Below are 12,860 nucleotides of genomic sequence, written 5' to 3'. Positions count from 1 at the left end.
AAGTTGAGGATTTTTTTAAAAAAATCCTTTGGGTTGTGGATTTTTTGGAGGGGTGGTGTCATAATTATGGAAAGCTTCCTTGTTCTTACATGCCAAGTGGCTGTTGTCCTTGATCCCTGCCACCCTAGACTGTAATTTTAATATTTCCTTGAGTGAACTATAAGCATTAGTGTCTAGTTTTGAAACAAAATAGTGAAATTACTTGGAGTACTTTCAGTAGTGTGTGCTGATCATCATTAACAGCTTCTCTGGCCTAGGCAAGGACACTGTTTTGCAACATGATTTTCTTTGGTAAATTCGCTGAAGTTGTATTTGCAGTACTTGTGTGTGTGTTATGTCACCTTGGTCACAGTAAACAATAGCCCCCAAGGATCCCAAAATTCCTGTGAGCCTGAGATCCATGCAGACTTGATTAAAAACCACTATTCACGTTTTTGAAAGATTGAACTCCTTCCTGAATACACCCATATCTATTATTCTGCCTTGGGAGGTTCTCTGCAAGTGCCCGGGTGTTACATATAATCTTCTGCCATAATTGCCAGCTTTGTGTGGTGACAGTAAAGAAGAAGTGGAGTGACAGGATGAAACACAGTGGGATGTGAGCTTGTAATATGTTTTCTTTCTGATTTTACACAATATGTCAGACAGGCGGCTTAGAGTTTAAAATTTTAACTTGGTGTTTTTTCTCCCCAAGATTTCCAATCCATCCTGAAACGTTTAAGTTCCAAAACATGCTAGAGCCATAATGCTGGCTTGAGGGGAGGGTAGGAGAAAGTAAAAAAAAATGTAATACATATATTGATACACACACCCACACAAGCAAAGCATCTTAAACACGGAGCATCTGCAGAGATGTGCTGTCATCAGCCCAGTGCTCATCACCTGATTTGGGCACAAAAGGCAGAGCCAAGGGAAACCCAGTGGTGCTTAACAGAGGTGCTGGGGATAGTTGTGAGCTCAGCCGGTGGTGCCTGTGTTTATCCATGCAAACTTCTGAGGGAGAGTTTTCTTGGAGGTTTAAGAAAATTGCACTCAAGAATATTCCTCTTTGATATTTTGCAGAGTAATGTATTCTGCCAGACAGGGGCCTTTTTACTTATCTTTGTGTACATCAAAGTGTGTTTTCCCCTTGAAATATGGGAAGTTGACAACTGTACAACAGCAGTAGGGATCTGGGCTCACAGAGTAAGCAGTGTTTCATTTTGCTGCTTTATTTGGATGGGCAACTGTGAGAAATAGCTTATGATGTATAAAATATCTGAGTCTCTTTTTGTACTTGAAGACATTGTTATCTCTATTTGAAGTTGGCTAGTGAAGGTCAGTCAGGCTAACTGCTTGCAAAAGAGTATCCTGTCTCTGTTGGTAGATATTCTTTTCAAAGTTCATTGCATCCAGCAAGCTATTTTTGTAAATACCACCCATCATGGCAAATTACATACTGTTAGTGGGAGGGGGAAAGGGAATGGTGTAGAAGTTCTTTTCATTTAAAAAAAAAATCGATTGTTGTTGCAAAGCACATTGCATATCCCCGATGAAAAATCTAAGAAGTTAATTTGTTTAAGATTTGGTGTTGATCAGGAATGTCAAATTGCACTGCGGAAGTGATACATTCTGTGATAACTGTAATACTGAAACTTTCACTCACTGATAACCATGGCAGTGATATACTGTGGTATTTTCATGACATTTCCTTTGCTTTACTTTGAAGTCTAGTTGGTTAAGTCAGGAAGTCTTTCTGTATTAGCAACACTGAAGTTACAGCGTTGTTTCTTCCTCTCTTTTATGTTTTTTATATTTGTTGTTCAATGAGAATGGAAAGCTGACGGTGTAGGAGAATGCTAATAATGCCAAGTAGTCACACAGTTCTCCAGTCTATCACATTTTGAAATGAAACCCATTTAGAAATGGGATTTTATATTAAGTAACATTTTTAAAGGAATTGGTAGGTTGGTTGTGCTCTACTTATTAAAAATAAATCCTTGTCTTTCAGTAGTGTGTTGGATTTAGGTTTTATTCTATTCTGTCTTCTCAAATCTATATAAACTGATGGTCCCATCCCAGAAATATTTACAAACAGGAGCAGTTCTTGGTAATCATGCCTAATCTTGTGCAGAAAATTACTGATGTATGTTGGCGTTGCGGAATTAGTTTCTCAAGAGATCCTGTTGATTTTAAGAGAGCTGAGGGCTGCACAGAAGAGGCATTCAGATGTAAATGCCAGTGGGATGAAGCACTGGCCCAGAGAGGCAGAGATCTTGTAACTCCCCCTTTCTACATTAAGTGGTTTTCTGACTGATTTTTTTTCCACACTACACTCATTTCTAGGTTATTGTTATCTACCTTCAATGTTCTGAACAGCAGTCATTGGCTTCCTGCATTGCAACTAAAACTGATCACAGTGTTGCATCTTCAATGTTTGTATTTAAAGCAGTAGTTATAATGTAGCTAATTTAGGTAACTTTTTGGATACGCTGGTACATTTTTTGCTCCGTTTTTCTGGTCACTTAGGGTTACCTGCATGGAAGTGAAGGCTACTTAAAAATTCGTAACTTATTTTGCATCAGTGAAGATTACTGATTAATTTAAAGCTAATCCTGTTGAACTCAGTGGCAGCATTTATCCTTGTTCCACCAGATTGCAGCTCCTTTAAAACCACAGCTCAAAGCAAAATACTTTGCTTTCAATGCAACCACCAGTGGAATGATAAAGAAAATGCAAAAATACCTACCTCTAAGCTGTTGCTTTAAAAGGTTATCTAAAAATATCTGCATAAACCAGCTAAAAGGTCTTACCCAATGATAATCGGTAATTATTATGGAAACATCTGATTTGGAAAAACCCACGACACATCTCACATTAAAAAAAAAATGTAGAAAAATATAAGCACTAATATTTCCATCAGTGTTTCATGTATCAGGGGAAGTGGGCCCTCAGTCAGCGAATACAGCTAAGTCTGTTTTGTGCTGTGGCAAATCCCATTGTGAAGAGGCTGTGAGTAATCAGAAGTGACAGCCTAAGCACTTTCTGTTCAAAGTGATTTTACAGAAAGCATTATTTTTTGAGAAAAGTACACATATGGCTCCCATAATGCTGAAAGAGCACTGCTGTATCCATTTTTTAGCACTAGTGTTGGGAGAGGAAGTTTTGCAAATGGTGTTCAGATTGAAGACCTTTTTCTCTGCATTTCCATTCCATAAAACATCCTTCAAATGGTAGGAATTGGCCAGATAGGTAAGGGCAGGGCAGGTGTGTCTGCCAAGGGGATGTTTGGGACAGTTGGTGAAGGTGAGGATGCTGTCAGGAGCTGGAGCTGCTATTTAAGGGTCACTCAAGAAGTCAAACAGCAGCAAAAAGGCTCTTCCTTGGTGGAAGAGCCAACAGTCCAAGAGCAGCTGTAATTGCCAATTCAAAGGGTGAGGCAGCTGTTGGAAAAACCTAGAGAGAGAGGTTTGCACTCATCCCAAACAGTGCACAAGATGTCATTAATGCATTTTATAGGTGCTTCAGATCTCTCTGCTTCTTCTCACTCTGGCTATTGTTCCTATGATAGCTCTCACCTCCTTGTCACAACCTCCTGTCCTCTTCTGTCATCTACTCTGAGCCAGCCAGTAATGGTTAGACTGCAATGAAAATTCAAGAAGTTTTGCCCTTACAAATTATTAATTTAAAGGATGAATTTGCCCCCCATAGTAGCTACTTATATCTAAATGGTTTATTTTTGTTATGCTTGGATTTTGTTGGGTTTTTTTTTTGTTTTGTTTTGTTTTTGTTGTTGTTTTTTTGTTTTTATTGCTTCCCTTGGCCCTACAGTTTGTGGCTATAACCCTAATTCCTTGCATGAGGAATGTCCACATTTGGGCAGGGCCTTTCAATTTAACTCAATATCCACACATAATCAAGTTCTAGTATTCTGATTTCTGTGAATTGCTTACCAGTGTCTCACATTTACAGAACTGCCCAAACAAACTTCTCAGAGCCTCACTTCCCAAAGCCTGAAGCCTCTTAGCTTTTCTTTTCAGGAGCAAGAAAGGTCCGAGTTCTCACACTTGCAGAGCTTGGTAGTTCAAAACCAAAATGCCAATAGCAACATAAATGCAATTTAAAAAATAATCCTCATGACATTTATGTCAAACTTGATAGCTAAATATTTGGGATTGGTGCAGGGTTTTATGTATCTATCATAAACATGGATAATTTGAAAACTGTTGGCTTTGGAAGTTAGCTCTGTATTTGCAAATAAGGTGTCCACAGTTTTCTGAGTCGTAATTTACTACCTCCCTGAGATGTTCCACAACTATAAAGCCTAAAATAAAAATATATTTTTTTCCCATACTAATTAGTTTTAGATGGGGTGGTTGAAGGAGTTGGGGGGTAGCAAAGGAGATTCAGGTCTCTCCATCCTTCATGAATATTAAGCCAAACAATCCGAATTCCAAAATTTCATTACGGGCCTTGATCACAAGTGAAATGCTTCAAATACTTGTACTGCTTCCAGTAACCTCTTTCTCATCATCTCATAAAATTACCCCCAAGGAGAGTGAAGCTTAAATACTGATGGGTCTGAGTACGTCACCAGTTAGCTACTAAAGTGGAGACAATATTGTTTGTATTCAAGCATGAATTCCAATGACATTTAACAGAGTTAATTTTATCTTTATTTGGTATTATGAATTTTGCCTCATTCTGTTCACTCTGTTGCTTTCTTTAAAATGCCTCTCAAATTTCACTGGCACTGGACCATGACTGGTGATTGCTGCCACATGCCTGTCTAGCATGAAAACATCTTTATTACTTCAGAAAGTATATCTTTAACAGCTTGGAGATATTTGCATCTGGCTCAGAATTATGGCAAGCAATAGTCATATTGGAAGAGCTGTTTGCTTGGTTTTAATGAGCATAAGCTGCAGCTTGCTATCAAGGAGCTGCTTGAACTTAATACCACAGCAAAGCACTTGTGCTGCTCAAATCCGTTCTGTCTGGGTAGTTTGATGTGCACTGCTTAATAGGAGTGTGGGAAAATCTCTAACCATGGAGAGCAAAGGGGCTTCCATAGCATTGCTGGTGTCTTCTTTTTGTATCAGCTCCAGTTTTAAACCAGCAGTGTGGAGATCCACATTCCAGCAACCAAGTTGAAGCAATGCATGTTGAAATATTTACTGGGGAAGTATAAGGAGAGAAAATACCATTAAAGTCTTCACACAGAGGGGAGATCCTTCCACCTTTAACATACAAATCATGGCAATTTTCATTCCTCTTTTAGAGTGGCTGCTGTGTGTCTGATAAAATAGATTAATGATGAAATATATGTCAAAAGAATTTACTCAGTGGTTGCTTTGCTAACGCTGGTGTCGTTTCTTCCCTACAGGTATTTCGGTAACAAAGAAGACTCATACATGTAAGTAATATCTTTTGATTTGGCCTTCTCTCACAAATGGAATTTCTGTTAGGCTGTGCTGTGCTGCTCAGACTAATTGGTGTTGGTCTAGCTTGAGAAAGCTCCTTTTAAAAAAATTCTGGTGTTTTTTCTGCCTTAGGGGTTTCAGTCCTTGCCCAAAGGGTCGTTGGATGTACAATGTGTGTGTATGTATGTGGTACTCACATATCTGTTTAGTCAGAGGGCAGAAAAAGAAAGTAGTGAGGAAAGGCAGAATTCCTTGCTCTACTATATCTACCTTACAGCTGGCTGATAATTAACATATCCAGAAAATACAGGTGAGGAGAATGGTTGCTTTTTCTGTTATATACGCAGTATGATTCAAATCAAAACAATTTAATTGTAAATCTTTTGCCCCTTTCTGTACATTTATCTGTAAGATAAATCATTCTGTGCTTGTGCTTAAGGAACTCAGTGAAAAAGAGGAAGTTACTGTTTTGCTCTCAACCATATAAAAAACCAGACCCATAAGTGGCGACCTTGGAAATGGCTGTGGATTTGTGCATTTACTTACATATACATTTATTCCAAATCCTCTTCAAAGACATCATTTCTGGGGATCAACTCTTATCTACCCTGCAGGGAGCTACAAGCACAATTCCAAGAAAATATTACGATTTGTAGCTGAAGGAGATACATTGAGATTCTTCAGATACTGTGGAGGTTTGGCAATCTCGTAGTGCAAGAATTGTACTTGCCCAGGATCTGAAACAGGAGTAGGCTAAAGCTGAGCCTATTACTCTCATGAAAGCCCTCTAACAAAACAGGTGGTAGGCTGCTCAAAATTTACAAATACATATATATTTTATGCATTCAAAGTATGTTCACCACAGCTTCTAGGGCATCATAAAGTGTCTTACATGGCTTTCATTCTTATTTCTTTCCTGGTTTTATAATACTCATGGAATGAAAAATCTGACTTGAGATTATGAATTCTCACTGTGTAGAGTTAAAAAGCAGATTTAAGAATTTCAAATGAGAAGCTGATTTTTGTGGGTTTTGAACCAAATTTTAAATGTCTCAGACTCTTGGTCCTCCTCTGTTTAGGTGGGCTTGCTGCTTAATGAATTCTTAGGATTAGACCCTCTTTGGCTAAAGGCATATATGGGTTTTTTGAACTTAGTGGGAGCTACAGGCTGGCAGCTGAGGGCAGAACATAACCCTGGTATTTTTGGTGAATAATTGAGCTCATGCAGGCTGGGATTGGCAGCACAGGAGACTGAATGTGTCCACAGGCCAGGCAGTATCCAGCTCCCTTGCACAGCCTTGCCCACGGGCTCAGCCCTGGCAAGGGGCCACCTTCTCTCTAGAGGTGCTGAGTAGCTGGGTGTTTGTGCCAGCTCAGTCCTGAGCCTGTCTTGTGTAGAGGTGAGTGGTGGTTTCTAACCCCCAGCCTGCAATCAGCCCAAAACCCCCTGGGTTTGTACAGCAGTGCCATGAGCTGACCCACAGAGCCATGGCTGCAGTTCTGCAGGGAAGATTAAGTAGAACCCACAGACCTAAAGAGTGTAGGAAAAAGGCTCCTCAGCCACGCCAGACTGCTACAGTGTTGTCACCGTGCATATCTCAGCTGAAGCTGTTTCAGGCTGTGATGAAAAAAAGATGTGTTCCTTGACTGTGAGAGATGATTAGTACTGCTCACCATACAAGGCCTTTCATCTGGTTCAAACAGAAATTAGGGTCCCAGTGTCTTTCATGTTGAGAACTCTGTGCTTTGCTAAGAGAACTGTCAAAGAGTAGTTCCCCGATTTGTTAATCAGTTGTCATGCAATTGCTGAAGCATGAACAGAAAAGTTCCCTGAATAATGGGAAGATAAGCTTGCCCATTAAGAAGGGATTAAAATAGAAGGAGCAATATGCTGTAATTGGCATGATGAAAATGTAAGCTACGTTTGCTAGCAAATATGTATGAGGTTTCATTCAGTTTTGGTTGAAGTTCTTTCAGAATTCATTTCTGTTATGACAAATTCACATAGAGCAGAAATGGATGTAAATTGTGCATCTTTGGCATTTCAGCATCATGCACAAGAAGCATTTTTTTTTCCTTGTTGCTTAGAATTAAGTTTTTATTGTTGAATAGAAAAAGCAGCCAATAAAATCCACAGTTTTGGAATGAGTTAGAAAAAAAAATCATATCATATAAACACCTAAATACAAGAGTTACAAAGTCTGCGTTGTTAGCAATTACAAATGAGAGAGAGTTTGTGCACCAAGATGATCTAGAATTTGCCTATCACTTTGTATCAGTATATATAATTTAGCCAAATGAATTTACATGGAGTAGGATTTCTGCCAAGAAATTTCAAAAAACATTCTTGTAAACACTTTGTGTAGTGCATACTCATTGCCTGCACTGATTTTTAGAAATATGGATGAAATTATCTTATTCCAGATTTACAATGTGTGGCATATGAGGGTGCTGAGTGACTGTAAACTACCACTTATTTCTAATGATCTTTTGATTTAACTGGGGAGAAAGGAAGGAGTGGAGAAAGTGAGTGGAGAAGAGGAAAGAAATTAGTGGAGTAAAAAAAGCAAATTTTTTTTTAACATAATACCAGATAGTTTGATACATGATGCATTTCAAATTTCAGATTAATCCTTTTCAGATTTCACCATAACAGCTGTTTCAATTGTGCAGGTTTTGAAACTGGTAGTAGTCTGTCTCCACTACTTAACTGTTCCTGGGTTTATTGTTTGAGAGTTTGGGTACATTTTATCCCCTTCTCAGCATTAGTCTGTGACAAAGTGTCCTGTCAGCTGAAACTGAACTGCTGTGCTGATGGCAGGCAGGTGCTCAGGTAATTTCTGAATCTAACAGCAGCTCAGTATTTGTACACATGCAATATAGTAGTGCTGAAGAAATGCAGGTCTTTCATAATGTAACTATCTAAATAAAACCTGAGAGATTTTTATCCTTTATGAGGCAACTAATTTTATCCAAGTATTCTATTTCGTTGGTGCTTCTCTACATTTTCTCTTTATCACAGTTCAAATGTTGCAAAACCTGATTGAAACAGAGAGTGTAATAGTCTTCCAAGCAGCACTAAGGGAATGAATTTTATCCACCCCAAAATGCCCTTCTTTGCTCAGTTCAAGTTTAAGATTAAACAGGCTATTGAAGAAAAAATTCATGCCTTCTGTCTGTTTGTAGAATTATTCTCTTGAGCTCACATGGCTATTTGTCAGGTTAACCATCACTTTAGATAAGCTGTAGTCTGTCAGATGGTAGAGGACAAGTCCTGTCTCATCTTCCATACAAAGTGGGAATTCTGGTCTTTCAGTTCTTTTTTGACTCGAGAAAGACATGACTGACATTTAGATTATTTTCTGATCATTTGATTGGCATTAATATTTGTAAAACTACCCTCTTCCTGCCATGTTTCATGCTCTGAATAGAAAAGTGCTCCAAGTGAACTTTGCACAACTTCACCTTTTTTGCAAATTCAGAGAGGCACTATTGTATCAGTGATGATAACAAACTGAAATTCTGGGAAACAGAAAGCTGCAAAGGACCTGGCATTTAATACTGCCTGGCTTGGCTTTAGGCTGTCCTGAAATGTGTAGTATTTAGTTTCTGGCATCTTAAATCTAAATCTTGCCACACATTATGTAATTAGTTTCACGGCCACTACCAGACTGCTTGTGACTCAGAACTATCACACACATCAATCCTTATTTTGCTTCAGATCCTTTTTTTATCTTGGGCACTGACTTTCTGAAATTATTTTGAGCTTGAGTGCCTCTCAAAGTAAGGGGTGGTTTCCTGCAGATGCACCTGGAAGGCAAATATTGTACTGAATCAAGGATGTAAGGGAACCTTCTTTCTCTCATTATCTGAGTTGTGAAGAGCCACAGTCAGAAGCTTTGCAGGAGTTTGGTTGCATAGCTGGAGTTCATATCTGCATCGAGGTACATTCAGTCATTTGCTTACCTGGCATTTGTAAGATGGTAAAAAATGCATAGATTTCAAATGCCATCCTCACAATTGTCTGTCCAGAGCTTCTACCATCCTTCAGAATGTAGTTCTGCAGCAGAACAGAACCCAGAGCCCTGGCTCTGAGTGACACACACTCACCAGAGCACAGGAGGGGACCTGCAGGGCTGCTCTTACCTGGCCTAGATTAACCAGGTGCTCCTTTGGACTTGGGGCTGCTCACTGGGTTCAACTTTCTAGTGGTAGTGCACCTCCAGTCCATTGTCAGCACAGTGTGAGGGATGACCTTTCTGAGTTGAGACCAGAAGTGACACTGCTTCATGCATTTAGACTAAATTATCACCATTTGGAGAAAAAGAGCACGTTTCTTTTTGTAATTTATCGAGATATTTAAATTAGAGTAATTTTTCTTAAACAATTATGTCAGTAGGCATCTCTGTATGAATTCCTTAATTTTGGGTGAAATGTTCTGTGGCTAGCACAGTTTTTCCCATGGGAAGTTTTCTTGTGTTTTCGTAAATAAAGATAAAGTTTGGATGTTTTGGAACAGTGTCCCAGAACTTGGACAGTGCAGGCCTGGCCAATCAGGCCTGGGGGAAGGCTTCTGACTGACCAATCTGGGTGACTTTTGAGAACTCTATAAATGTGATGAAATCAAAACAATAAAGGTCATTCCTTCTTGCCACTGAGAACTGATGCATTCATTACTCTGCTAGCTGCTCAACAGCGACATCGTTCCTTACTTAAACTGAAATTATCCTTTCAGTTAATTTCTGGCAGATAAGACATGTTTCCAAAGCTAGGTGCTGATTTTAATGACATGAGCTCCTGCTGGAAAATTAAGTGGGAACTGTGTGCTTTTAATGTTTAGCACTAAATAAAACCATTTGCATGAAGAACTGGCAGCTTTGTCAGCAAAGGGTAGAAGTAAACCCATCCCTCCTTCTCTCTGAGGTCCCACACCAGGCACCTATCCCAGCCCTTTCCTCCCTCCCACATCAAGCTCTGGGAGGTAGGTGTTGGTCTCGAGGTGAGTCTTGACTCAGTGTTCCTGGATAAGTACACAGGAGCACTGCATTAGGGGGGCAATTCTTGTTTCCAGTTTACGTTGCAGATGGGAGTTTTGACTACCATAGGGAGCTCAGCTTGACTGCCCACTGTGTGTGACAGGAGCTGGGAGGATGGAGGGATAGAGTTCAGGTGTGTCCTCAGCTGCCCATTGTCCTGAGCAGCCCTGAGCCTTTACCTGGCCCTTGGAGTGCTGCTGCAGCACAATGAGCCAGAAAAAGGCAATGTCTTGTTCGTGAGTCAAAGCCATGCTCCTGACACTGTCCTGGGCAGAGATCCATTCCTGCATCATGGCCTTCCTATCTTTGACTCTGAGCAGCTGCTAAGAAGAGCACATTGCTTGCTAAAAATGAAGAGGCAGATTTGGGGCAGAAGACAGCTCTCTGGCTTCTCAGATGTCCAAATATCCTAGAACTGTTGTTCACCAGAGTTCTGCAAGCATATTAATGTTTGCAGATTACTGGAACCCAAGACCTAGATTTCTCTTCTCTGATTTTACTTTCCATGTTATATTTACTGCCTCTGCTAAAGATTTCTCAACGTTTGCTAGTTATTTAATTGCATTAAAGGGAAAACCTCTGTGATTTTTCTTTTCTGATCTGATTTATAGTTATCTACTATGCATTGTACTGTCGACTTCACCTCATGTGTTTCATGTGCAGACTAAAGTAAGTAAATGATAACTTTTCCCTCACACAACAGGAGCCTTCAGAAAACTGATGGTTAACAGGATCTGCTGTTAGTACCAAGGCCTAAAGAGAACAGGTGAAAACTAAACCCTGTCCCCTGAGGCCAATAAAATAGCTGTTTGGTCCCCTGTGTGTAACCTCCTAATAACTTTACTGGGCAGCCTTAAGATCCCTTGGGGGCTTCTCTGCAAGAGCATTCCCTCTCTTTGTTCAGATTGCTTATTAAAAATGATTTTATAATGAAGTTGCCTCAAATAGCTGCTACTTTCCTACTTGTCCTTGAAGCACTGCTTGCCCTGGTGAAGAATCTGAAGACAGCTATCTAGGGCTGTTCTCTTGTTCAAAACTTTTACTGAGCTACTGCTACACTTCTTTTTTCTTTTTCTTTTTCTCCTTTTTTTTTTCTTTTTTTTTTTTAACTTCCCTGCAGTGAGCCAAAGGAAGCCTCTTCGTCAGCAGCTCAGCATTGTACCTTTAATTCCCCTTTGAGGCCATCCTTGTGAAAAGTTTATTTTGGTTGCCACACAAAACACTGTGTCAGTGACTTGTTTGTTGCCTGAGAGAGAATGATTGTTGCCTTCTTTTTGTGTGGCTAAATTACTGAGTACAGGGGCAGAGATGAAGGCATTGCCAAATAATGAGGAGAGACAGGAATATTTTTCAAACCAGAAAGTTTTTGTGGCTGGCTTGGGAGAATGAGTACACAGAATGGCACTGTGTGTGGATGTGACTTCCATGACATGGCTGTAGGTGACATCTGTGCTGCTCTTGGCTGGTGCCTGGGCCCCACCACTGTGGCACAGTTGGAAGGAACATTTCGTTTTCTCTAAGGCTGATAGAACAGGCAATTAAATGCACTGCCCTGCAAGTCCCATGGGGAGCTCTGTCTATTAGCTGTACTTGAAGATAATATCAGGTCTCTTCTCTGGCTCTGCTCTGAGTATATGGAGCAGCTTCTGTCTATATGGGGGTTTTGGCTGTAACCATTAATTATGGGCTTACTTTACTGTGAGTTTTCTGGTAAATACCCTCAAATAGGATTTCCTGTGCCTCTGTAATGAAGTAGCATGCAAAGCAGAGCAAGGGAAAAATCTGCAAACAATTTGAGATATAATTTTGACAAATGAAGACTGATCAGTATTTGCAAAATGTTAATCATCCAGTATGAAAATTTATGTGTCTGTGTATATTGGATTATAGTTCAGATACTTCTAAATTGCAAATCAATATATTACAGCTCTGCTCACATTTCATTTCTTTTTCTGGTCGCTCCTGTGGAAGCAGACAAGATGGGCAGAGACCTTCCCTTTAATGTTTAAAAAATTGTTTGGAGGCCCGTGTTTTAAGGAATGATGACGTGTTAGGAAAGCATTAAGGGGTTTCTGACATTAGAGATCTAAATTCTGTTTATGTGGTTGATGGATGTTAAGAGATTGTGGATGTGACTCAAAAATGAATTTAAGCTGTTTCTGGATGCAGGCAGTAAGTACATTGGGAGTGTCTGTAGTGTTCTCTTATATCTAAGTCTTACTTTATAATTTCATGGAAGTTGCTGTTCCATGTGTTTTACCCTTCTTTTTTCTATCTGTTAATTCCTAAGGCCATTCTTCTGATGTAGGAAATAGTGAATGAAGTCATGAACACCTCCTGTGGTGCAATGCACTTCAGCAGGGAAAGTAGGACTGATCTGAATCCTATTGCAGCTGCTTCAGTGAATCCTGTTGGCTGAAAC

At 39.8% G+C, this 12,860-nt stretch overlaps 1 protein-coding gene across 3 annotated transcripts in view; it reads left to right on the top strand.

The window, feature by feature from the left end:
* Positions 1 to 12,860, top strand: part of RORA (RAR related orphan receptor A) — a 351,708-nt gene that overhangs the window by 234,526 nt on the left and 104,322 nt on the right. For all 3 annotated transcript variants that reach the window (XM_085070849.1, XM_085070846.1, XM_085070847.1), the window contains exon 2: positions 5,366 to 5,395. In XM_085070849.1, coding sequence (XP_084926975.1) covers positions 5,366 to 5,395 — 30 coding nt within the window. The remainder of the gene's footprint in view (positions 1 to 5,365; positions 5,396 to 12,860) is intronic.

This window comes from Lichenostomus cassidix, chromosome 10, assembly GCF_008360975.1.
Source record: "Lichenostomus cassidix isolate B80296 chromosome 10, HeHo_3.0, whole genome shotgun sequence".
Classification (NCBI taxonomy): Eukaryota; Metazoa; Chordata; class Aves; order Passeriformes; family Meliphagidae; genus Lichenostomus; species Lichenostomus cassidix.
The sequence above is the reverse complement of the archived record's forward strand: the minus strand, read 5'-3'. Positions and strand labels throughout refer to the sequence as shown.